This window comes from Manis javanica, chromosome 12, assembly GCF_040802235.1.
Source record: "Manis javanica isolate MJ-LG chromosome 12, MJ_LKY, whole genome shotgun sequence".
Lineage (NCBI taxonomy): Eukaryota > Metazoa > Chordata > Mammalia > Pholidota > Manidae > Manis > Manis javanica.
Genome location: NC_133167.1, coordinates 12171799 through 12198686, shown reverse-complemented (window position 1 = coordinate 12198686; position 26888 = coordinate 12171799). Strand labels below are relative to the sequence as shown.

The 26888-nt window shown below is 40.5% G+C and overlaps 1 protein-coding gene across 14 annotated transcripts in view; it reads right to left on the bottom strand.

Annotated features, from left to right (window-relative positions):
- Positions 1 to 26888, bottom strand: part of DOCK10 (dedicator of cytokinesis 10) — a 233745-nt gene that overhangs the window by 149016 nt on the left and 57841 nt on the right. The window contains exon 1 of one of the 14 annotated variants that reach the window (XM_073218050.1): positions 623 to 985. The exons of 11 other annotated variants lie outside the window; for them this stretch is intronic. In XM_073218050.1, coding sequence (XP_073074151.1) covers positions 623 to 727 — 105 coding nt within the window. In that variant the 5' untranslated portion in view covers positions 728 to 985. Of the gene's footprint in view, positions 1 to 622; positions 986 to 26888 lie in introns of those variants that run through there. 2 more of the 14 variants (XM_073218049.1, XM_017664847.3) reach the window with 2 other exon arrangements.

Genomic DNA, 26888 nt, shown 5'->3' with positions numbered 1-26888 from the left:
TTTCTGTAATAAATTCATGATCCAGAGCATGCATTTTGTTCACAAACAATAAGGCAGAAACACTTCAACCGTAAACAAAATATCATTTTAACCTTTAAAACTTATCAACGTTTAATCTTTTCCTTGGCTTACTTATTGAATACTATTTACATTGTCTTTCAAATTTTGGATCATCCTTTCTAACAATTTTAAATAATGAGTGGTAAGTGATAAAAAAGGAGCACCAATTTAAAATAAAACCACAAATACATGTAAGATGTCAACTGAAGTCTTAACTGAGGTGGTTTCAGGTTTTTCTTTAAAAAAGAGAATATTCTAGTAATAATTTAACTATTTAAATCCTCTCTCACTATGTTTCAAGATAATGATGCAAGTTATTCCAACATTCCAAATATTCCAGTCATGTTTCAGTTACTTAAATATTCTTTCCTATGTTTAAAAATAATGATGTAACTCAAAGATAATGACGTAAGTAGAAGAGAGTATTTATGAGCCAAACTGAATATTCTGTTTCATCTAGGAGTTTGCTCATAGGCTATGTTGGAATACCACTCAGAGCTAACCGTTTTCTTGAAAGTATAGAAGAAAAGATGGAAAACAAACATGGACATTTGATACCTACAGAGCTAAATCTGTGGATTTCTTCTTGATTTCTTCTCCTCACTGTTCTTCTCTTCTTCCAGAATTCACTGGGCTCCCATTTGAAAACCTTTCCCCGGAAACTCATTGTATTGCTATCATTGGAGTCGAAGAATATTTAAAAATATTAATTTCCGTAAGCCTCCCTCCTTCTGAAGCTTCACCAGGCCGAACAAATCGTTCCTCTCCTTGCAAGAGGGAAATGCTCACGCTACATTAGCATAATTCAACAGAAAGGAAAAGAAAACCAAGTCACTGCTTCCTGTGAGTAGCTACCAGCTGTTCAGATACGCTTTTGTGCATATATTCTCCCTGGTCACCTGTTTTAAAGGAAGACAAAACCACAAAATGACTTTGGACGTTTAAGAGAGTTGTTCATAGCTAAATAAACCATATAAGGTAAAACTGTCTATGGAACCAAAGCAAGCTTGAATCAAAAAGCTAATTTACAGCTGGGTTCCGTGTCTGCCTCTGAAACAGCCGTCCAAACTCGATCACTCAGGTAATCTGTAGCAATAGACATGAGGTCCCAGAAGTCGGCTGAAAGCAGTTGCTCATGAAAATGTAGATTAAATGAGTGGTCTTTCTGGGGGTATGCCCAAGACAATTACCTCAAGCACAAGGCCAAAATAGAATTCCATCCATATTGCTTGCCTAAATAAAGAAATTATACCTTACTAATATTTAATAAAGTTGACCGTAATATGGACACCTTGATTCTCTGTGTCAAGTGGTTACAAACAGCCAACTAGTTAATTCCGTAATCTTCACTCACTTTCTGTGGGGCTATTTAAAAACGGAACTCTCCCCTCACACCCATCTGAATGCTTCTTCCTGTATTGTTTTTCTCCATGGCTCTTACTAGCAGGTAACAGTACTACATATTTTACTTCTTTATTTTACTTATGGCCCGTCTTTCTCTAGCAGACTCTATGTTCCAGAGCTCCTGTTCCCTGTCCAGCGCTCCACACATTCCGTGGTGCCTGCACACGCTGGCTGCTTGGGCTGATGCCAGCTTGCCACTCAGCAGTGACAGGTCCCAGATAGCCCGTGGCTCGCCCCTGACTTCTTTCAGGTCTGGCCTCAAATGTCTCTTCCTCAGAAAGCCACCTCTGACCATCAATTTCAAACAACGGGCTTCTCCCCTCACATTGCTACTGGCCCTCCCTTACTTTTTTTTTTTTTTTTTTTTTTTGCCACAGAGGAAATGGAATCAGGCATTCTCATCTCACCTTTTGCAGCCACCATTCTGATTCTGTATTGAAGGCAGCGACCCTCGGGGAAGCCCCCTCTTAACCATCTAGTCCCAGCAACGGTGGCTTAAATAGATGCCATCTGTTTATTTAATAAACCTTCCTCTTTGTCACTGCTGCTTTGTCCTGACATAGGCCATTCCTTTTCCCCCAGTAATAACTAGAATTATTTGAAAGACACATATATACCCCTGATTTGAGCTACTCATTGATCTCTATCTTGTCATGAAGCAATCTGTGCAAGATGGGTAAAAAGAGATACTGATCATTCCTTGTTGAAGTATGGAGTCTGAGGAAGCTGCTTTCAAAAACTGTAAGAAAAGTAGGAAGATGCTTTAAAACAACTGGGGAGGTAAGCTATATTATTTTCCTGCAATTGGCTTAAGTAAACAAAAACAGATTTCACCCCCTGAGTAACTCTTTGGCATCTGTTAGATGAGCAGGTGCATTAAAGCACATGCTGAATTTTCAGATTTAACTTCGAAGTCTGCCCTTATACAATATCATGACAGTATGCTTCTGGGTCACCTGATTTCCTGGGGTAAGATTATGTTTCGATTTCCATAGCTGAAAATAGTATTTCACAGCTCTTTTTGGATCATGGACCCATTTGAGAATCTAATAAAAACTATGGACTACTCACCAGGAAAAGGTAGGTACTCAGAAAATATGCACATATGACTGGGGCTCAGAGATCTCTGGAGTCCATTTGTGTACTCTCTAACCCATGGGACCCTAAATCCCAACACACAGTTTTAGAAGACAGGCATGCTGTCTCATGATGAAGCACTTATAATCCTGAGCAACCCTTACGTGACTTCCTCTCTTTCTATTTGCATCTCGTCTCTCCTCTATTCCTCTTTAGGTGCCACAATACTGTATCCTGGAGTCCCTCCCACTCCTCCACTTCTGCAATATGAGAATGACTCATTTCTCCTGTTGCTTAGCTGTTCATCGCAGTTCCTGTAATTACTGGTATAAGGAGGCACTGCCAGGCAGCTAATGGGATGTCAGACAGACATAACTTGTGGTGACTGCAAAGTAGCTTGGAGTGCAGTGTTCCATGGGATGGCACTGTTGGGGACCTCTGCTGGGTTTTGCCTCCTGGATTTCAGACCCAGTCTGTTTCTCCAGCATTCTGGGATACCCCACACCATTCCAATAGATTCCTTTACTGCTTAAGTTCAGAAACGTGTTTGCAATAAAAAATCTTAACTAGGGCAATGGGAAAGAATGGGCAATAAAAGAAACCAGAGACTAGTTGGTTCAATTACAAGGAGTCAGTCATGGTCAAGTTCACTGGTAAAGAAATCTGATACCAGAATGTATTAAGCACTCTACTCAAACCATTGCTGGGCTTCATGCAAAGTACATAACACCTTTCCTAGCGTCAAGAAGCTCGTTCATGGGAAAGGCGTTCACTGGTGTTTGAAGGAGTCTGGGGAACTTTATAGTAAAGACAGAACCTAAGGAAGGCTTTGAATCATAAGTGGGAGTCAAATAGTTGGGAGAAGGGTAAAGGACAGGCTACTGTCTAAGAAATGGGAATGTAGCAGAGCGAAGGCATACGACAGAATAGTTAAAATCCTGGCATCTGCAGTCAGCTTGGATTCAAATCCTGGTTCCACCACTTCCTAAATTGTTCATCCTTCAGCCAGTCACTCACCCACTCTAGGCTTCAGCTTTCTCTTCTGAGATAGCATAGCAGCTACCCCATGGAGTGTTTGTGAGGATAAATGAGATGAGACTTTTAAAATTTTCAACTATTTCCTGGCACATAGTAAGCATACCTATTAGTCATTGTAAAACCTAAGAGGCAGGCTAAAACAGAATGTTTAAGGAAAAAAATAAAAGCCAATTTTATTAAGTAGGAGAGGAGAGGTAGAAATAATTGAAAATAGAAGCCAGGGGCCCGTCCATGGAAGGCTTTGAATGCCATGACAGTTAAAGTGTCCACTGTATACTGAAAGCCATGGGAAACCATTGAAGAATTCTTGAATTTCAAATAAAACTATCTTTGGAAGACTCATTTGGTGGCTACATGCAGGCTCGGTTTAGAGGAGTACAATCCAGAGGCATTTCTCATTAATTTGGGTATTAACAGAGAGGGGTAGAGGGAAGAAAATTTGGTGACAGAAACATAAATGAGGATTTCACCAAGATTATAAATGAAGACCTGGCAAATAAATGGAAAATGAATGATAGCTGAAATTTGCTAACAAGTACTAGGTGCTGGCTACTGATCTAAATGTCTATAGTACTCTGTTAGAACCATGCAGCATCCCTGGGAGATGGGTGTTATTATTTTCACCAGTTTTACAGAGGGAAGATACTTGGGTCCTGAGAAGTTAAGCAATTGGCCCAAAGTCCCAAAATAAGTAAGTGGCACAGCTGGGATTTCTGCCAGGCAGTCTGGCCCCAGAACCCATGATCTTAGCCAGAAGGGAGGTCACAGATGCAAGCAACTTTCTGAGTTTGCCATCAAAGAGATACATACTATGACTGAAGGTCATCGGGTGGTAAGAAGAGAGGCCTTCCTTTTCTGCTAATGCTGATTCAGACATTTGAATGTTGGGTCAAAAAGTTAGGAAAATGGGCATGTCCAGCACCACGTGGTTGTGTGCCTGGCACTCAGGAAAGAGTCTGGACTGGAGCCGTGGAGCTGAAAGTCATGGAAAGAGTTAAAATCGGCAGTCTAAGAGTACATTAAATCTTTGGAGACAGAGTAGCATAGACCTGGGAACACAGTCTTGTTCTTTTACATATGACAGCTGGAAGGCAGTGCAGGAAATCGAGAAGGCACAGAGATAAAGGGTGAGAACTACCAGGGCAGAGCAGCATCCAGAAGCACTGGGGAGGGGAGATTAAGGAAGGTGGCACATGGCATCGGGGCAGAGAGGGCTGCAATCCCAGACAATGTCCAAAAAGATGATTCAGTGTGGGAGACAAGTAAGTAAAAACTAAGGACTTCGCAGTCCTAGATCCAGACAGATCTGTATTTGAATCCTCTTCTGCCATCTATTAGATGACCTCCAGCAAGTTACTTGACCTCTGTCTGCCTGTTTCTTAGATACACAATTAGTATATAGCTTGTAAGGTGGTTGTGAAATAATATAGATTAGTACCTGGCATTGAGGAAAAACACATATATGGGTATATGTAATAGCGAAGATTCTTATATGTGCATATATGTAAACTATTACTTATGAACATGACTGGTTTAAAGGTCTACCTAGGTGTGTATTTATGTATAGACACACTATATATATGCATATACATGAACAAACAAACCATGCACAAATTTTTATAAATGTATTCAAAGTCTGGTCCCATGGTGTCCAGATAAGAAAGTAAGTTTGCAATTCTTGCTAGATAAGAGTCTGGAAGTTATTTAAGATGAGAAATCTTAACTATGTTTCAAATAGGAATTTGAATGCTAAGATGTCACAAATTTGAGAACAAGGTCTGGTAATCTGTATTAGTTTTCTGGTGCTTCTATAACAGATTACCAGACATTGAGTACCTTACATCAATGCCCATTTATTATTGCATCACTTTCCTGGTCAGAAATCTGGGTGCAGTGTGATTCAGCCAATTGTCTGCTGCCCAGTGTTAGCAGGCAGTGTCCCTTTCTGGATGTTCTAGAGGAGAATCTGGTTCCAGGCTCATTCTGGTTACTAACAGAATTAAATTCCTTGCAGTTGTAAGACTGAGGTCCCTGTTTCCTTGCTGTCTGTCAGCTGCAGGTCACTGTCAGTGGCTGGAGGCCACCTGCATTCTCTGGCTTACAGTCCCTTTCTAAGGGAGCAACAATGGGTTGACTGGACAACCAGAGATTGTTTGGGGAATATCTTTAGAAAACTGTCACCCATACTATCTCATTCTGGATGACAGTTCGGTTTTTGTGCTTAATCTTTTAAAAACAATTTGCATCATGAATGTCCTGAGAAGAAGGTGTGGTTGGTGAGGACAGCACTTGGCCAGCTCATTTCCACGGAGCTGTGAGGTGGGATATACGTTGCTGGGAAGCTAAGAAGTGAGTGAATGAGAAGAAATAGAAATTTGGCTTATTGATCATTTCCTGGAAGAAAATGGCAGTGTGATAAAGGGGAGAAATAGAATGGTAGTTGTGCAGAGGGACTGCAAAACTAAAGGGGCAGTTTGGGAGATGAATAGAGGTGAAAAAGTAATCAAATCTTTTAAATGTGTAATTATTAAGTGTGCACAATGCTTAAATAGGCTGTACAACTAGCAAATGACATTCTTGCTAAATCTAAGAAACCAGAGGACAGAGGCCTGGGTTTCATTGACAATGCACCTGAAACAACTTTGTAAAAATTACCCAAAAAGTACCTCTGGGAATGCAGAGTGACTGAAACTTGGGGTTAAGACTTAGACAGCTACCCAGGATGTCGTACTGGAATCCACAAAGCCTAACTTAAGCAACTGGTAAGGCGGTTTCCTGTTCACTCCCACCTGCTTTCTTTACTACCTCTTTATTCCACCTTAACTTCACTGGAGTTTATTTTACCTATTGAGCTTTTCAGCATTTGTTGTGATTACTTCGTCTTTGTTAAAGGAAGTTTAGATAACTCATCCTATTTTTTTTCTTTTCCATTGTCAGTAGATTTCCCTTTGCCTTAGAGTTTGTCTGCTACCCAGCTTTCCTCGCACAGGACTCAACAGGCTGGCCCACGGTGCCTCTCTGGGTTCAGCGCAGCCCTGCACTCGTGTAAAGGAAGTAAAGTGCAAGTGGCTGCTTCCTCCTTCACTGTGGTCTCCCCTGAGCCGCCTTCAGGCAGAAGTGCCCTTCAAGCTAAGAGCCCTGAGCCTCATTACTTCCTCTACAAAGGTCAGGGCTGAGCAGCTCAGTTACCAGTGAAGGAGGCTTACATATCTTACTGGAGTTTAACTGAATGCGACAAAACCTCCTGTTTCTAAGGGTAGAGCTTCCAGTGGACAGTGTCTGTGGAATACAACAGTTTTTCATTTCTGCTAACTTCAAATCCAAATAGCATTGGTTTCAGTATGAAGTATTTAGAAATTTCATGGAAAATAGAGTGCCAGGGAATATGAGTTGTCCTGAAGGAGAATGGAGACATGCCAAAAATAGAAACACACTGCATTTCCAGGTGTGTTTTTGGTGTGTACTGTGTTTGTGTGTGTGCGGTGTGTCCCGTGTGGGTGCTGTGTGTGTGTGTATGTGTGTGCACATGCATAGGCATAAATGATCTTGATTGCATTAAAATAGTTTACAGTATTTCATTCATAGCCTTCCACGCTTATATCAAATTGTAATGATATTTGTTTATATTATTGAATCTATAAGTCCCAGGAGGTAAAGATTCCCACTTATTCAGGATTTGATGGGGTTTGGGGTGGGGGTAAAGAACTCATTTCTTAAGAGTGAGTCCAGCCTAGAATCCAGTATCAATCAGTGGAGGGATTATAGTTTTTTCGCTCTTTGATTGTGGGCTTTATCACTGGTCACAGACTTCTACCGGGAAAACCACTGTGGCCTGGAGACACTCACGTAGCTTACCAATAACTCTTTCAATGCAATATTTAGGAAATGAGGAACAGTCATTTTAACGTTTACCCTTTTCTCAATTTCCTGATGGTAATTAGGTATTTATTACCCATCTGGAAGTTTTTTTCTGTCTTATGGTAAAAGCCTCCAACCAGCCCCAAGAAGTCAGCCTTAGCTTGGTCTGCTGCAAAGCCAGACTCCTTAAGATAGGCAAGCACGCATTCTTATGGAGAGCGATCTTAACTCACACCCCCTTGCTGCTAATATGACCATAACAACAAAAATACTACAGCTGCTATATGATGTTCTAAGCTTTTTTCATACAAATATATTTGGCTGGATTGTTAATGCTCTTCTAAAAAGTTGTGCAGCGCTCTTCATCTAGAACATAGTATGATTTTCACATTAAAAGAAATTACACCCCAAAACAACACATTTTCCATGAGACTATTATTCCTCTATCTTGCAGAGACTGACTGAAAGGCATTTTGGGCTGAGGCAGACAACTTTGTTCACAAATGATCTGGTGACGGCACACAAATGCAGCTTTCCAGGAGACGTAGTTGAGGGACTCTGAACCAGTGCCATTTTCTCTGATCACATGGACTACTGCCCACCAGTCATTTCCCCTGGAGACATTTGCATTCTCTCTGCTGGCTGGCTTGGATCCCGTGCTAGCTTCCCACTGCTGGCAAAGTTAACTACACATCAGAGTTATTTCTTTTAAAATAAAGCAAGCACCCAAAATTGGCCTCCTGTAGTCACTCCAATTGCTAATTACCTTGCTTTCAATATGAATGTCACCCACTGTTTAATAATTACCCTGAAAATTGTATTACTGTGTTTTGTGGAGAGGCCAAGATCTTTGAAATCTGTGAAGTTCTAATGGAAAAATACGTTAATTTATATATAACATCAGCATTACGTATGTTATTCTTGTGATGGTCTTTCTACCGCAGAAGGAAGTGTCTTTACAGAGGGAGGGCAATAAAGTATTTTAACCTAAGCAGCCTGGATGAAAAAAACAAATTACTGTGTAAATGCGCACCCCACGCATGCATGCAACCAACTAACTACTCGGACTAGCTACTGCTTGCTGGTGAATCAGAGTGTTAGCTGAGGTGCAAAACCTCTGCAGCCAGTCCAGCCCACAAACCACGTTTTGAATGGCATCACATTACGTTTGTGTCTTTAAAGGCCTCTGCCACAATAAGCAAAGCTCATTTAATACTTTGATTTCAGTGTTTAACACCTTCCATTGTAGAAATTCGACAAAAATGGAAGGGTCTTGACTTTTCAATCAAGAGCTTCTTCGTGTTTTGCACAGAGTTAACTGTTGGGTTTTATTTAGCTGTGTGCACTGCAGTCAATTTTTGGCCTTTTGATGTGCAGTAGCTCTAGGCCCCCAGGTAAAGGACAAGCTCACCTCTCACTATCTGTAAACAAGAACTGACGAGAACAACAGAGAAATGAGGACTGGGTAGATTGGAAAGGGCACCAGTATCTATTTACTCTGGTTCATGAGAATGTGAGCAAATGCAGAGAGGCTCTGATTTTTGCTAAACATTTCTTGGTCCTGGGCCAGTGCAGGGTGCAAGTAATAGAGGATTAAGGCACACTGCTGACCCATGTCCCTGTGGGGAGATGGTGGTACACACAAAATAACCCATAGAAATACAAGGAGGCAGAAACTAAGCATCAAGTGAAGAGTGTGAGTCAAGAACATGAGGCCTATGTCAAAGAGGACTTCACACACACGAGACCTGACTTGAGGCCTGAACAATGGCGGGACTTTAGAAATTGCCTTTGTAAGACCCCAAAACCAGATGTTACAGAATATGCAACCATCACATGGGGAGGTTGGAAGGTTGTTAAGTGTGGATTCCCAGGCCCTCTCCAGGACCTTAACAGGTCTAATGGGGGTCTAATAATCTGGTTTTATAACAAACATCCATGTGGTTCATTTGAAGGTGTTAGGCAGACCACACTTTCTGAGAAACAATGACTCAGAAGTTGGTTCACCAAAGAGTTTTTTAGGTAGAAAATCATATAATAGTTGCCTCTAAAGCACCATCTCCCAATGCAAATTATTTTTTATACTAGGCTCAAGTTGTATCTATAAAATTGAATATTTTCTTTCCTTCATGTTTATTCAATCAGTCAGAACTCACCAACCAGCTACAATCACCCTGAGCATTTGGGCAGCCAAGGAGAAAACCCTGGAGAAAACCCAGCCATGGAAAATGGCCTCAGATGTGCCCCCTCCTCCCTTCAATTTCACTTCATTTCCTCTTCCTTGGCCGTTTCTCAGCTTGGACTTTTGTAACCCTGCTCATATTTCTCTCTTAGGTATTGTGTCCATCAGCTTTTCTCAGACTTGGTGCTATTGCCATTTGGTGCCATTCTTTTCCTAGGGGGTGTCCCGTGCATGCCGAATGGGTAGCAGCCCTCCCCGCGGGCCTCCACCCACTAGAGGCTGTGGCAGCCAACAGTGTCTTCAGATGCTGCCAAATGTCCCCTGGAGGGTGAGGGTGGAGGGAAACAGTGCTTCTCCTTGAAAATCTCTGGTCCGAATCCTAATGCACATTATTCTGCCTCAGTATTTCTTCCGTGATGGCTTTCAGACCCAGCAACCTCCTGGCAGATAAAGTTGCCCTTCAGATGAGGGCCAGCTCCTCTGCAAAGCCAAGTAGACAGTCAGTCACTGGCTGGGAAGAACCTCAGGGCTATGAGGCCTTCAAGTCAGTCCCCTCTCCCACTTCTCTATATACTTCAAAATTCCGCTATGGCAAGTAGTCTATGAGTCTGAGTTCCTGTTTCTGTTCTGGTCTGCCCTTATTCAAACGCAGCTGTCACTTGTCTGGAAAAGATCCGAAGCCATTATAATCTTCAATAGCCTAGCATGACCTATCACACGATGCAAGCTGGTCACCTAGGCAAAGCCCCCAGGAATTGGAGATGAGGATAGAATATTAACTCATGAAGGGTAAAGCTGGGGGTGTGGTGTTTGCCACTGTGGGTAAGACCACTGTGCTGGAGTCAGTTGGCCTGTGTTTGATGCCAGACTTCCCACTTGCTTGCTGGGGTCCTCTAGACAAGCTACCCTACCTCTCTGAACTTGAGTTTCCTCATTTCTAAAATGAGGACAACAGTTTTCATAGTACCTATCTTATGAAAGCCTCACTCATGCTGTGAGGCTTAATAACAGCATATTTGTAGAGTGCTTGCCCATGCCTAGAAAATAAGGAAAGCTCAGGCGACGTTCGCGGTGAGTTTGATTAGGAGGCAGTTGGGTGGCGGAGGTGTTCTTACACTGGGCTGCTTCAGGGTGTGTACTGGGGCGGGGGTTCAGATGGCCCTGGCTGCTTGTGCCCTGAGCGTCAGGAGGAGTGGTGGGCACAGGGGCTCCAGCTGCTCTGAAAGTGGCTCTGAGAAGGAAAGAACATTTCAAAATGAAGGGAGAGGCCCGAAGACCCTGGTGGCTTGGATGTGGGTAATTAGGTTCAAGAGCCCCTCCTCCCATGCACACTCGATCCTTCCACAACTGACCTCTTTGTGCTCACTGTGTCTTGCAACACTGGCTATTTCATTTTTTTAAATCCCCATGTCCACAACTACAAAAGCTTCCAATTATCCTATTTCTGTCTTCTCCCTTCAGCCCACACAAAAGACCCAAATGCCAAGGAAGTTAAGAAAGCCAAGATTTAACTAATATCATATGCTTTTTTATCTTCTGGTTACTTTTCTGCCTAAGCAGGACTGTAAATTTCCAGAGCAATAAACAATATCATCTTTCTGTCTGAAATGTACTGGGTCTCCTACTGACATGTGGCAAACACCAACATTATAAATGCCAATTTTAAGTTGTGAACAGAAAAAAAGCCATTGCACTTTCTCTCTGTCTTTTCCTTCTCCCTTTCCACACCTTCCCAGGGTCACATCAAGGTATTAATATACACTGACGAGGGGGCATTGAACCTGACATTGCCCTCTTTTGCAAAGGTGCCACAGACTGGGGAGATCTGTTACCTAGATTGTAGCAAAAGATCTTTGGCAGCATTTAAAATTGGCATCTCTCTTGCTCTGGCTGGCATTCAGGGTTATATTTTCAGAAAATGGTTTTGAATTTGCCTTGACTTCTCTCTCTGTGCCCGTAACTACTGAGTGAAGACCAATAACTTCATTTCTTTTGGTACGTCATTTGTTTTTATGATTGATTAGTCATCTGTTTTTCTTCTAGGCAGAGTGCATCAGGGTTCACAGTGAGAAGAGCCCTGGATGGCAGTCAGGAGGCTTGTATTCAAGAATCAGTCCATTCACTGATCGCCTGAGTGACCTTGGACAAAACAATAACCTCTCTGGACCTCATGGTCCCAAGCGGTTCTTAATCACTAAAACGCTATGCTTTTGTATTTTTAAATAAAACAACTTGCATCATCTATGTTCAGATAGACTAATGACAGGGCTGACAGAGAAAGGTTTTTGCTTGTTTGTATTAACTACCAGGGCCAATTGGGAAAAAAGACGACGTGTGATCAGAATGCCTCTTTCTAGACACCTAGTCCAGGTGGTACACCCCGAAGACGCTGCCTATTCCTCGCTCCCTATTCCCGGCCACGTTCCGTTTCACAAGTGAACAGCTGTGCCTCTCGCTGGATGACATTGTCCTTGACATGGTTTGCAAGTGGAGCATAAAAAAGAATTTCGGCACTGTTTCCACACCCACTCATTTGTCTGATATTCCTTGATTTTCCTGTGGGGTACATCTCCACCCCCTCGCCTTCCAGTGCACATCCCAAGTGTCCAGACAACACCTGGACCAAAAGAGACTCTTTTCTCAGAACTTGAGCCTTGAGAAGAATGATGTGTAGGGGCAGAAAATACCGTGATTTATGCCAGACTCTCTCCCTGAATCCTGCACGTCGCAGTTCTGAGTCTTCCCCTGCTACCCAATTCTTCCTGCCGTCTGCTGGGATCACCCCCCCTTCGCTCATCATTGCCCTTATTTACCTAAAGCCACTTTCTGTTCCCAAGAACACGACATTTACCGACATTTATTTATTTACGATGTAAATGGGTACAGATAATGTGCTGAGTATTTAGGATAATCAGAAAAATAAAATAACTTGCTTTTGCAGAGCTTAGAGAAGCTGGTTTGGCAAGTGGTATAATAGGAGATTTGCTTTAGAAAGCACGAAAAATCAAATTTAAAAAATTACATTTTTTCCCCAAGTATTATTTTAAGTGATTAAAACCAAACAAACCCCAAAGAATCTTATTACCTTTCTTTCCAAATACAATTCCACCGTTATTAACATGATGACATTACCACCTCATTCACTGAGGTGCTAAAATAGGGACCTGATACTCAGTTTCAATTTCCCTGGCCTCTCACTTGTACAGCAGCCCATCACTACATTCTAATGATTACATATTTCTCTTAATCTTGCTTCTCACTGCAGCGATTTTCCTGTCAAAAGCCAGGTCTGCCCATATCATTCCCCAGCTTGGAAGCGTTTAATGGCATCCCTGATATCAATACTAATGTTTCCCAAACTGTGCTCTAGAGCTGCATGATATATGAGTCAGTGTTCCAGATAAGACATATCCTATGTCAAACACTGGGCTGAGCAAAGCTAAACTGGCCTCCTCACTGAAGACCTCTTCAGAGGTTTAAATTCCTAACATGTACTGTGAATCTCCTGAGGAGTATGTACTGGGAAATATTTCCCCACACTGATTTTTGCACAGAAGCTTTTTTTACAGAGCATTTATTATTCTGTGTCACACAGTCTTAGAATGATTTCTGCATCCAGAATACTTAATGAGACACCTGGTGAGGCACAATTTGAAATATTTCAGAAAACAGTGATAGCATCACCTTCTTGGGTGTAGCCAGAAATTGCAAGAATTTATATGAGGAAGCAGGAAAGTCTGAATTAAGGCAGATGCCAGGCCTCATAGGTGCTAAAACAAAGAGATGACAGACAGCACAGTGGATGGCTGACAGGATGGCTGGTAGCTTCAGGGCAAAACCTTTACAACTTTCCCAATTTTGGGCTTCCCCAGAGTAAGCACCAGCTAAGTCAGCCATGTCTCAAAAGAGTGACTATTTAGAATAATATAACCAAGATATTTGTGCCCAGGAGTTAGGGAAATGCATCACTTAAAATAAATATTTAAAACAACTTGCTTAAACTGGACAAAAGGTAACATCCGTTTAGGGAGGTGACTTTGGGTTCACTTGGCCTCTGAAACCTCAGCCTAATAGGATGAGGTGGGGACAGATTTTCATAGCTGATAGTAAGCCCTGAATGAGCACTGTAGTCAGCATGGAAAACAACTCATGACCAAGTTAAGGTGAAAATATGGGACACCTAAATGCTCCTTCCCTGCCCTCCACCTCTTCCCTTCAAGAGCTGGTGATATCTCTCGTCTGGTTTGTAAACAGATTTACAAAAGGATTTGTTGCTTTTGATGCATTAGTATCCACATCTTCCACTTGCATTATGTTGCTGAAAATTAAATTTAGTAACAGATACTTATTACCACATTCCCCTTTTACTGTTTTATAGTCAGAAAGGATAGTCTGACTTGTTATTATTCAATTATATCTGTGGAAATCTTTCTGAATTAAGAGTCAGAGCGCACATTTCTCCAAGTCAAAACATAATCTTTAGCCCTACTTTTATATTTACATGAAAATCACTTTCCACACTTATCAGCCAAATATATTTGCATTATAGGCAGTGTAGTTCTCACTGGCTCACTGAAGTTGGAATCCTGTACTAAAGTGAAACTCAAATAAAAATTTATAAGAGATTGACAACCCAACAGCCTATGACTCAACTTTGTCCTGCAATTTTTTCTCCCCACCAACAGTATTTAAAAATATTTCGATTAGTTGCCCAGCATTTATAAATGGGAAGATCTTATATAAAAGTCCTGGTTACTAGCTTCTCTTGGAAAATTCAAGATCTGATCATACTGCTTCCCCCTTCTGACATGGAAACAATGGCCCAAACAGAGCAGTGGCCATACCTTTTGGGCGGGCCATCCCTTCTTTAGTTTGCTCTGCTCCCCACCACTCCCATTTGCCTCATTGTCTAGCCTGCTTCACTTCTTTTCTGCATGGTCTGTAGACATTTGAGTTTGGAATGCTTGGCCTAAAGTCACATTTAAGATTTTAAGTCTTTTAGGAAGACTACTGTCAAAGAATCTGTTATAAGCCTTACTTGATCCCTGTACATTAAAAACCAATCCTAAAGCTTCCTATTGTCAATGTATTTGCAGTTAATCTAGGTCTATATCAGATCAATAATTTACTCCTAAGGATTCACCAAATGTGAATAATATACCAGTATCTTCAATGTAGTAATAAAACTGTGCTTCTGTTCTAACTTTCCTACCAGAATGCCCCTTCCTTGAGTATATGGGACAAAAGAATATTTCTGGCATTGATTAGGACTTAGATAGCATTTAATACCTTACATTTCTTCTTTAAATTCTCAAAATAAAAAACTATTTTGATGGAGTCAGCTCAGGTGAGAAATTGGTGTGGCAGTTAATGGCATGGTTCAACACCTCTGCATGTAAATGATGGGAACATGATGCTAAGCAAAATTTCTAAGAAGTGCTAAGATATTTGTCTTAAAGAGGAAACAAAAAGCAGTATACTGTTTTCTTCATAGAGGGTCCCTGAATTGGTAATCATGTAAATCATGTTGAAAGGCCACAAGAGTCTTTCAAATAATTTAATGATTTCATGGTACTGTTTCTAGATATGCTAGGGTAGTATTTTTCTTACGTTTTAAAAGATGGTCCAGAGATGATTCTGCCATAGCTCACAGTCTTCAGTGACTGTACACTTGTATTCACATTTCTCCTATTAATTATGTCAGAGGAGATTATTTAGCAATGGATCCATCCCAGAAATCCTCCCTCCAAAGACAAATGCCATTTTCTCGACTATTCCACCATTTCCAGAGTCATGGCTCCCCTGCCAGATGGCCGAGGTCAGGCAGTGAACTCCCCTCACTGCACCCAGCCAGTCTTCCAGTCAAGTAAGTACCTTTTTGGCCTCCCTGGTCTCAGCGTTTAAACCACACAACTTTAAACTGTCCTAGGAGTACAATCCAAATCTGATGCCAAGACTTTTTGTGCTGATATCTTTTGTATTAAATGACAAATGCTGATAGCTTAGCCTCATTGTTCCAATAGTCAGTTGGACTGTACATCAACTTCTGCCTTGCCTTCTGCAAAAAAAAGATGAACAAAAGAAAAAGGATGAAAAATGTAAAGAGTCGTGGGAAAGATGAAGAATGCCAATAGGAATTTGGTGTTGCCCCCAGCTTTTCTTAAACTCTAAAAGACAATAATTGAAAATTTTGAGATAGTGTAACTATAGAATGGGACACATTAAATTTCAAAACCAGTGATTACAAGAGCAGTGGAAAATAGGACAGAGAAGTTTAAGAAGGCGAAAAGGCACCAGGGACGTGTGACTGGTGTGACATCCAGTCAGATGAGCCCCAGGAACAGAAAGATTATTTGGTCCAGAATTATCATGCCTTTACGATTTGGTCTGAAATTCAAGAAGCTATTTCTCACATACTACATTTTGAAAATACCTATTCAAAAGCTTATATTTGAAAGGAAGACTAAAATGTAGCATACAGAGGGTTCGAATAAGTTAAGCCTTTTATGGGTGAAATTTGAAAGACTATCTGTATTTAGATAGATGTCATCAGAAGTATGCCATAGAATTTCAAGTGAATTAAAAAGCTCTTTAAATGATAAACTGACATAAAAATAAAAGATGTTTGATCACCAGTCAAAATTTAATGTGTCAGTCATTTCCTAAATGCAAATGAGTCTCCAATCTAGCTTGAGCTTTAAACAGAACCTCTTTGAAACAGATACCACCTGACTCGTCAATAATTCCTCCTGAAGGACCTCAAGAGGCACAGGAACCAAGAGGCCAGGAATAAAGCACGATTTTTTTTTATTGGTTTAAATCTTGGCCTTTAAACATTTCTAAGAAAAGGCCGAATCTCATCAACAAATTAAAGTTTAAATTTTCCCTTTCAGCCATATGCCATCAAAAAGGCAGAACTTCCTCCCTTTTGCGCTTTTTCTTCTTTTTGTCCTCCTTTGGAAGGGAAGAATAGTGGTGTTATAGAAACCCATGCTTCGTAGACACAAGACTAGAAGGGATAATCCAGAATGACTACGCACAGGGGCGCTGGGCAGCACTGTCCGCTGTTACGGCCAAGCTCTGTCTAGCGTGGGTGCCATAGCAACGATGCTTCTTGCTGACGTTCTGTGTCAACATCACTACATCAGATACAAGGGAAACTCTTCCGATAGCAAACTCTTACTAATCAACTTTCAATTGCTTGAAAAAATATTAGGTCTTAGTTGCTTTTGAAATAATTATACTCTAACAACGAAGCAAAACTGAAGGAACAAAACAGCAGCAGACTCACAGACTCCAAGAAGGGATTAGTGGTCACCAAAGGGAAGGGGTGGGGGAGGGAGAGGGAAGGGGATTGAGGGGTATTATGATTAGTACACACGGTTTGGGGGAAATCATGGGAAAGACAGTGTAGCACAGAGAAGGCAAATAGTGACTCTGTGGCATCTTACTACACTGATGGGCAGTGACTGCAATGGGGCATGAGTGGGGACTTGATAATACGGGTGAATGTAGTAACCACATTGTTTTTCATGTGAAACCTTCATAAGAGTATATACCAATGATACCTTAACAAAAGTAAAAATAAAAATAAAAATAAACCAATTATACCCTGACACTGTGCATTTTTCCAGAAACATAATCACTCAATCTCTCTATGTACATGGAATAAATGGCCTAGTCACTGGGCAAAATCTTAAACTGCACAGTGCACGCAGAGTGTAAGGAGGCCTAGTCAGCGTTCTTAAAGTGCCTACATTTTATGTGCAGGGGACAGAGCAGAGCTTGGCCTGTCAGAAATATGAAGTAAATGTTTGCCGACTGCATGTCCAACAGGAGGCACTGTCAGACCTCTTCCAGGGCGTGGTAAGGTCAATGTCCAGACGCAAGTCTCTGCCACTGCTTTTCGGCCCTCATCTCCCAGTGTGATTCTGTAGACAGTCTATAATCCAGACCTTCTTGGATGGGTTCTTGCCTTCCTTATCCCTCTGTTGCCATCTTATGGCACTTTCCTCATGCTTCTCCTGTGGTAATGACCTTATTTCCCTTTAGATTATATTCACTCAGTACAGACTCAATGCTCTACGCTGCGGCAGCTTCTGACATACAGATGCAGTTTCTTAATTACATTTCTATTCTTTAGAGAGCTTGGTTTCAGAACTCTAATATAGCATGTGTACCCTAATTATTGAGAATTGAACTGGCTTCCCTAAAACTTCCATAGAGCACATTTAACTCTGAAGCCTAAAGCACTATATCTTAAGGATTTGTTCAAAAATGCTTCAAAAAGGAACTTGAATCGTACTCATTTATGCAAGAAGGTCCAGAGGGCATCATATAAAACTTTATGGTGTTTCCCTTCTCACAGGATTATTTTTGGAGAAATAAAATTCAATTCAACTATGTTTTTTATTTACAAAAATGTACTTTTCAAACAGCCAGGTTTAAGTGCTGAGTGAAATGCTACTTTTGGAAATTGGAATGCATTATTAATCACATCACTGCAGCTTTCAGTGAATGTGATTACTTACTATATATAGAATTGAACTAATTGATTAACATTACCCTGTAAAAATCAAGCAGACACAACAGACTCTCTGACGCCTCAGATACTTGGCAAACTGACAGTGCCCAGCCTATATACATCATCCACTCTCAGCCCTCTCTTTCCCTCCAAATTCTTTTAAAAACATTTCTGGAGGGCCTGCATATTCCTAATACCTAAAAATGATGTGGGCAGCTAAGAAAGCATAGACCGATGACACTCATCATGGCTCTAGCTCTTAGCCTTATGCTCACTAGAGAAAGGTGACCTTAGTTGATAAAAAGCATGGCCTTTTTGCACTAGCAAGATATAACACATGCTATTTTGAAAATCCTGGCCTCTTTGCATTAATACAAAGTACTATGTGCTGTCTCAAATATACACAGTAACTATTACATGGCTATTGAGATTTTTTTTAAGACCAAATTTCTCCTTTACTGGAACTGTAAGTTCCCAAATGTAATTCCCAGAACAAAAGAGAAATGTCTGCTCTATTCCTATTTTCTAGAAATCTTAAGTGCTTATTTCTTCCTACTGAAAGTCAGTAAGACTGCTGCCTCTGATACGTGAATCATAAAACTGATTGCACAGTCTTTAAATGTGAGTACTTATCATGCAACGTTCCTGAGACAAAGCAGAATAGCTCTCATTCTTAGATGCAGAAAAAGAGAATAACGGGCTGTATGACAAGTTTCTTTGCAACCAGACCTGAACACCTGCTGGGTTTATGGCCGATTATGTTTTATTGAGCCTGTGAACAAACACGGATAAACCCTTCAGTGTCAACTAGCTCCTGGATATAAAGTTGAATGTCTCATTTGAAAGCAGGTATACAGGTAAAAAAACGTAGAGATTGACATTTAACCGTATCTGTGGTGAAAAGGGCAGAGATTATTCCCATCTTTGGAAACCCCTTAGATCTAAAGGATTGCAGGTACTAAAACAAATTAAGAGTCCATAGGCTGGTCCTGTCCCACTGGGCACGAATCATTAGGATCAAACAAAGTTCTGTTCATCTTCTAGTCTCACCCAGTATTAAAAAGTTTCCCTTTGAATGGCTTGATAAGCCACATCATAGGTAAAAATGTCATTGTTTGCCTGGTGGCTTGGCCCTGGGTAGGACACATTCAAAATGTTATTTTATAATCACAGATCTGAAGTCACCATTTTATTTGGTGACTCAGACAGTAGGCTATGATAGTAGGGTGTCTCAGTGACTGTAAGAGGCCTCTTTACCAAATTACAGTATGACTTTAAACCAAAAACTGGCTCTTGGTAAGCCACATACTACAAGTCATAAAAATCCATTTTAAAAAAAAAGAAAATTACAGGTAAGTAGGTGTTAATGATGATTAGTTGTCAGGGTGTGGGAGGAATGTGAGAATGTTTGGAAGAAATTTGAATAAAATCCCTCGAGCATTTTCATTTTTTATCTCACACCAATAGGCAGTATTTACCTGGTTCTTTTACAATTTAAAAACTGTAAAAAAGGAACTGAGAAGGCTTGATGCTGTCTTGGTTTTTACTCTTCAGCAACTGCAGTTTTCTAATTCCTATTCATTATATATTTGGAGGAAACATCTAAAGAGGAATCACTAGCTGAATTTTGAATGGATTCATTTAAATATCTACCTTTGAACGTGGAGTCAGATAACCAGTGGGAAAATAAAACACTGTTAAATTGTGACCACCATGATGGACATGAAACAGAGAATCTCCTGGGAAATCAAGCATGTGTGAATCAAAAAAAGGTAAGGAGAAAGCTAACAGAAAATGATATCTTTAGTATTTTTACTGATGGAAATAATTCCCATGCGGTATTTAAAGAAGACCACTAGAAAATAACCTCTAGAAACTAAGAGTAGTGTAAACTATGGATTCGTTAAACTGCGAGGAATATGAATCTAATTCCAAAATAGTCCAAGGCAGGGAAGGTTCTGGGACCACAAAGCCCTTCCCTGCCAGAAAGGGCTTTGCCATAGAAGGTAGGAAGCCTGCATCTCAATTCCACCCCACAGTCCTTGGCACCTGACACCTACCCATCCCCTATTCCTACGTTCCCACTGCCTGTGTGATCTTTGGTGCATTTCTTCCCTTAGTCCGTTTGGCATTAGAAGTCCATGTGTATCGAGTATTCGGTATTGACATTCTCTGTAAAATGGTGACAAATTGACATTTGTTGCTAGAAAGTGAGAGAATAAATGAGGTAATATTTGCTGAGATTTACAAACTCTTTAAAAAATGTTGTCCTCACTGGTTTTACCCTCACAAGGTTTTTGAAAGAACAGATTCAGTCCTAAATGGTGAAATAAGGTAGTAGACTACTTTGTACATGTACACAGGACTTCATTTAAAACTCTGGTTACCAGGCTAATGGGTATAATGTCATAGTTGAGCCCATATTCAACTTCATAGCTACATGGCATGCATACAGTAAACATTACCTAGGTTGAATGTTTAAAGGCACAAGGTTGGAAAGTCTCTTTGCAGAATGAACAGAGCCACAGACACACGCATGCCCCTAGATCTACCTCAAGTCAACCTCAAGAGGCAAAAGGCTGAGAGGGAAAAATGAAAGTAGGGCTGGCTGAAACCAAGCAGTGCTGCCTTCAGAGAAGTGCAGTGTCCTCCGCAGGACATCCGGGAAAAACTGTCCAGCCACGATTTCTTGACTTCTAGGTATCAGTTTGAGACAGGGCGCTCTGCTTTGGAAACAGAAGTACAGCTCTGTTACTTGACAGAACTCGATCCCAAAATGCTGTGCTGGAACAGAAACAGAACTGTGTAATGACAAAACATGGGCTGTGATGTGAGGCTTGTGCCATTTGAAAACTAGGGTGCTATGGGAGAGTTCCTTGCGTTCTTTAAACCTCAGGATCCTGATTTGAAACAGGGGGTTTTCACAATGGGCAGTTGTTTGAAGTAGCAGTCCTCCCAGACTGAGGTAAAAACCTTCCTTCGGTATTTTTAAATTTATTTAAAAACTCCACAATCCTGTTTCTCCTTTTAGTCTAGATTTTAAAGTCCTGATGATCTATATAGTCATAGTGCATCTATACTGAGTACACATTCCCCAGTGAAAGATCAGAAAAGCACTGAAAGAAAACTTATGTGATTCCGAAGGTGCTGACTGTCTCATGATGAACCCATGTATGGTTCATACTTTCTTTTTTGTTTCAACTGTGCAGAAAGAGAAATTTGTGATCAGACTCTATTCCCCACTTCTCTGCAAATCAGTACCCCTGGGCTGTTCATCAAGACATTTCTGGAAATGTTCACTGGTTCATTTGCCTGCCCATCAAAACCAAAGTCTCCAAAGTTTATCACATCAGATCTTGAGGTGGTTCCACCCCCGTTCCATCAGGGACCGATGTGCCACACTCTACTCAAATTCAAGCTGAAAGAATGACGTGGACACAATCTTTAACTTAAAACCCATCAACAAGGGCAAAAATGGGATAAAACATGATAGCAATAAAAGAACAGGTATCTTTAAAGGAAATAAAATCTAGAGTGCAGGGATGACAGGGGAGGAAATGTTCCATTGTTTTAGGTACAAAAGCAAAGGGTTTGAAAGCAGTCCTTACAAGTATCTCTTAACACCCCACCCCTTGGCCTGAGGAGGGAGAAGGCATTTCACACTTCATTTCGCTCACTGCTCCGGGAGGCTCTTCCTCCCAGCATCTCTCTCTTGGTCCTTGACCCCCATCTCCGTATTTTGATCCACTCATTTCTTCCAATGGCTTTCATTTGGGGAATGTCAACTGGTGTGCTGGCTTTTTCACAAAGTCTCTGTTCGAATAATTCTTGTTTATGTCATGAGTCCCTTAATATCCTAGTTTCCTCATCAGGTGGAGAAGTGAATAATAAAATATCTCCTTAGAATTAACACAAAATAACAAACAGAGTGTATTTTCACTTTTGGAAATCATTGTTTAACTCCTATAATGCCTATGGGCAGTAGGTATTTTCTTTATTTCACAGATGAAGAGACCCACATCGCCTTGTGAATGAGGCTTTGAGCCAAGCGCTTTTCCTCAGTTTCATCAGGTTTGGGGCCCCAATGGCACGATAAGGAATAGTTACACACACTGCTAATCGGGATCCTGAGGTTTAAGGAATGCAGGGAACTCTCCCATAGCCCCATAGTTTTCAAATGGCACAAGCCTCACATCAAAGCCCATGTTTTGTCATTACACAGTCCTGCTTCTGTTCCAGCACAGCATTTTGGGATTGAGTTCTGTCAAGTAACAGAGCTGTACCTGTTTCCACAGTAGGACTCTGCAAGCTCTTTGATCTGAAGGAAAGTGATTTACCTTTTTAATTCTTTGCTCTCTCTGCTGGGGGACCAAATGCTGGGAGGCTGATAACGGACCAGATGAATCCCTATTTTCTCTTCACCTCACAGATTCCTACTTTGTAACCTTTATGACCCATAAGATATGATTTGCATTCATTCACCAAAAATGTTATTGAGCATCTATTTCTAGAAAAATCAAATCCCATAATTTTGAATTCTTAAGTTTCTTAACTCTTGTAAATCTGTCATAAAAAAATCTACTCGCCTCAGAAAACACTGAACTAACTTTAAAGCGATGGGAAACAGACTAGGCTTCATTTCTAGGTTAATAACTTCAACTGTCCTTACTGAACTTAAAATGCAATCTTTCTTGCTCACACCTGATTTTCTACTTTATTACTGTGGTGGTTTTAAATTCTAACCATTTCTTTTAAGATTTTGTATATTTTTTCTGTTCCTTATCATTTCTAAGTTTGGTATCATTAGGAGAACTGGAAATAAGCAATATTCATTTATAAATGATGAAGGGAAAACAAGAAACATGAAAAGTTAAATCTCAGGAAAGTGGCAATTGGTGGATAACAAGGCAGGGGATCTCAAACAAATGAAAATGTTCTTTGAATCACCTAATTGTGTGAATAATCTATTCAGTAAGTATCACAGTGCCCCAGTAAATAAGTTAACCTTGGATTTCCATTTCCTCACATTCTATGAAGCACAAATCAAGTTTGTTTTAGCAGTTCAATTCTTTTTCTTAAAATAATTCCTTAAAGAATATTGTTTGTGAACTTTTGTTCATTTCAACAAGACAATAAAAGAAATTATAATAGCTAAAACTCGATGAATTCTTAGTAAATTTCAGGGACATTTATAGGTCCTTCACTTGTATTCATTCACTAAATTCTTAAAATAAGCCTATGAGATAGTGGGGCAGGCTGAATGACAGCCCTCCAAAGATGCCCATGTCCAGAGCCCCAGACGAGGGGCGAGGTAAGGCTGCAGACTTGAAATGGGGAGAGCAGCCCGATTCTCCAGGTGGGCCCAATTAATCCCAAGGGTTCTTTTTTGAAAGAAGGAGGTCAGAGAGTCAGGAGGTCCTTCAGGAGACTGACTCTCTGAAGATATTATGCTGCAGACTTTGAAGATGGAACAGGGCCATGACCAAGGAATGTGGGCGGCCTCCAGACACCGGAAGAGGCCAAAAAGCAAAAACAAAAAAAAACCAAAACAGATTCTCCCCTACAGCCTCCCGAAAGGAATGTAGCCTTGACAATTTTGCCCAGTGAAATCTGTTTTGGATTTCTGACCTCCAGGACTCTAAGGTAATAAATGTGTATTGTTTTAAGCTACTAAGTATGTGGTAATTCATTACGGCAAGAATAGGAAGCTAACAGATAGGAAGCCCCAATACTCCCATGTTATAGGCAGGAGAACCAAGGCACAGAGAACATAAATATCAATCCATGCATCACACAATAAGCAAGTGTTTTTTGCAAGGAATTCAGATTCATACGCTTGGGCTCGTAACCCGGGGCAACATAATTGAAGTTACTGGCACACGGCATCTTCTCCCTTTCCTTAGCATCTATTCATCTCCAGGTCTCAGCTCCATTGCTATTTCCTTATAGGAAGCCTTCCTTGACTGCCTTTGTGAGGTCTGATGCTCAAAGGATACAGTCTTAAGGTAGAATGTAACTCTCATTTGAAGCTCTTATCGTGATTTTGCATTTGTTGAAGCCCTTCCGTGCCTCCACCACCACACTGTTAAATTCCCTCTTAGCAGGGAAGCAGCTATCTCTTGCCATTGATGCCTGTTAGGTGCAAGGCCCAGGAGTCTTTCTGTTGTCTACTGAATTGCTGATGTTTAGACCACCTAACCATGACAAATTCACCTGCTGTATATTGAAGTTGTAGGACATGGTCTTAAAGAATAAAATGTCCTCCAGCAGAATAAAGTAGATTATGGGAAATGAATTTCAAAAATCCTAAACTTTAGCTCCTACCTAAGTAAATCAGTTCCATGGAAATAAAATCTGAGAGAAAGAAACAAAACAAAACAAAACAACTATCCAGAAGAAATTTGTTGCAGCATGACAAAAATACTGTATTCATATTTGGTCTGCCAAAAGATTAATTTTATCTTCAATTGTATTACCCGGTTTTCACAAAATTTCATTAGACTGAAGGCTGGTACTTGGGGATAAGCTTTAAATCTACCCTTCTAGAAAACAAAGACACAAACAAAAAAAAAAAGAAACATGATCAAATTATTTTACATTTGATTATTTTTTAAAGTTAAGGAACTTTTTTATTACCATTGATATACTGAGTGTAAGCTTTTTCTAGTCATATAACTGTGTATTTCTACTTGGTAATATAATCTTTTAATCTTCATATTATGGCTTCCCCCAAAACACTTATATCTATTAGGAGTATAATGTTCTATGTATTTTAAATACATATTTGTATCTATCTTTATATAATTGAATTGCTAATTGTTTTTGGTATGAGTTTTTGCACATCCCCCACATCTGATTTTCTGCTGTTCTTTATCACTGTAGTGCTTTTAAATTTTGAGCATCTTTCTTTAGATTTTGTATATTTTTTTCTTTGTTCTTGATCATTTCTAAATTTGTATCATTTAGAGGACTAGAAAAGATGCAGTATTCTTTGGATGAGATGGTACTGGGTTTGACTTGAATTTAGTAAACTTTGCCTCAAAGATTTGTGGTGGTAATCACTAAGCCTCGATCATAATCAGTTAATTCTTGTATCCATGAAGAAGCCCTTTAATTTATTTGTCCATTTTCTATGGCTTTGAGACTCAGTTCAAAACCAGTTCACAAGGAAAAATAACTGCCACAGATTCTCTGTGCTTTTAAACAACACATGACACCACCCATGACAAACCATTTAAAGTTATACTCCATTACACAGTGGAATCTTCTATTAGTATATTCAAGATTCAGCCTCACTAAAATGAAATTAAAACATTAACTTGGGATTTAGAATGTTTGGAAGATGTTTCTTCTTCATGCACCCATTCGAAAAGATGAAACTGGGCAAAACATGTTAAAATCCCTTTGGTAATACAGTTTTATGCCATGAGAATATTTATAATAGAGTAAGAAGAGAGATCATTCTATTTCCTTTGAAGCAGTTCCCAGAGTATACTGCTCTCAGGCTGTTCATGGGACACATATGTAAACAAATGTGTGTTCAAATATATGGCATTACTATTTTCATAGAGAGTCATTTCCTTCACTTAGCCCTTCAATTGGCCCAGGTTCCCAAAGAACTTGAGCAGGAAGGGAGGATTCTTACGCCTATTCCACATGAGGGGCCCAAATGAGGAGATTTGTTGAATATCAAAAAACAAATCAAGTGAAAGTTTTACCAGACCCTCTGGTGTCTCTCTTCAAGTCAGACTCACTGTTATCACTCCTTGGGGTGGACATGGGACAAGCATAGCAATATCCTAACATAAACGGCCTCTTCACATTGCTGCGTGCGTCACCCAACGGCTAATGAATGCTATTGGCTCTGTGACCCACAGGGGACCTCTGGTACTGTACCCTGGCCTGCCTACCTGCAAGACTCCCTTTGCATAACATTCACTAGTTGATAAAGTGATTTCATAAAAAAAAACATTCTGGTGCTTCCAACTGACAGGAGAGAGAGTAATCCCTATTTAACAAATCCAGAGAAATGCATCAGCACATCCAGTCTTACAGGCCTTTATTAAGTGACAGACTTGAGACGGACACTGGGCCTTCTGACACCAATGTAGAATTTATCACTGAATCACAGTGGTTCCCAGACACTCAGGAGAGCAAAAGGCACCCAGGAGAAACCAAAGTTCCTTTGTACCTAGTTCAGCAGAGGAGCAAATGTACTGTAGAGGTCAACGCTTAAAAAAAAAAGAAGCTTTCTTGTTGGCGGTGCCCGCCTCATTCACCAGAGCAGGGTGAACTCCTCCTTGTGAAGGGCCAGAGAATGCACATATTTTAGGCTTCGCGGACCATAGATGGTCTCTGTAGAATTGGTTTCTTCCTTTTTTTGTTGTTTTGTTTTACAAAACTTTAAAATTGAGGAAACCATTCTTAATTCAGGCCATACAAAAATAAACTGTGGGCAGGATTTGACCCACGTCCCGTAGGTCATCAGGGCATCAAAGGATGACTTATAAGGCAGGTCTCCAGGCAGTAAGTGAAGTTCCCTGGCTCTGAAACGTTTATCGTATAAGTGTACATCCTTGACTCACAGAGATTTCCCCTCCCTGACTTACCACACATCTAGGCCAGCATTATTTTTACTGTTTTTAACCAAAATAAAAGACAAAGCCATGTTTGACTTGCTGTAGACACTAGAAACTTGCATTTCTGAATTTCAATTTCATGGTTTCTACTATTTCAGAGACACTT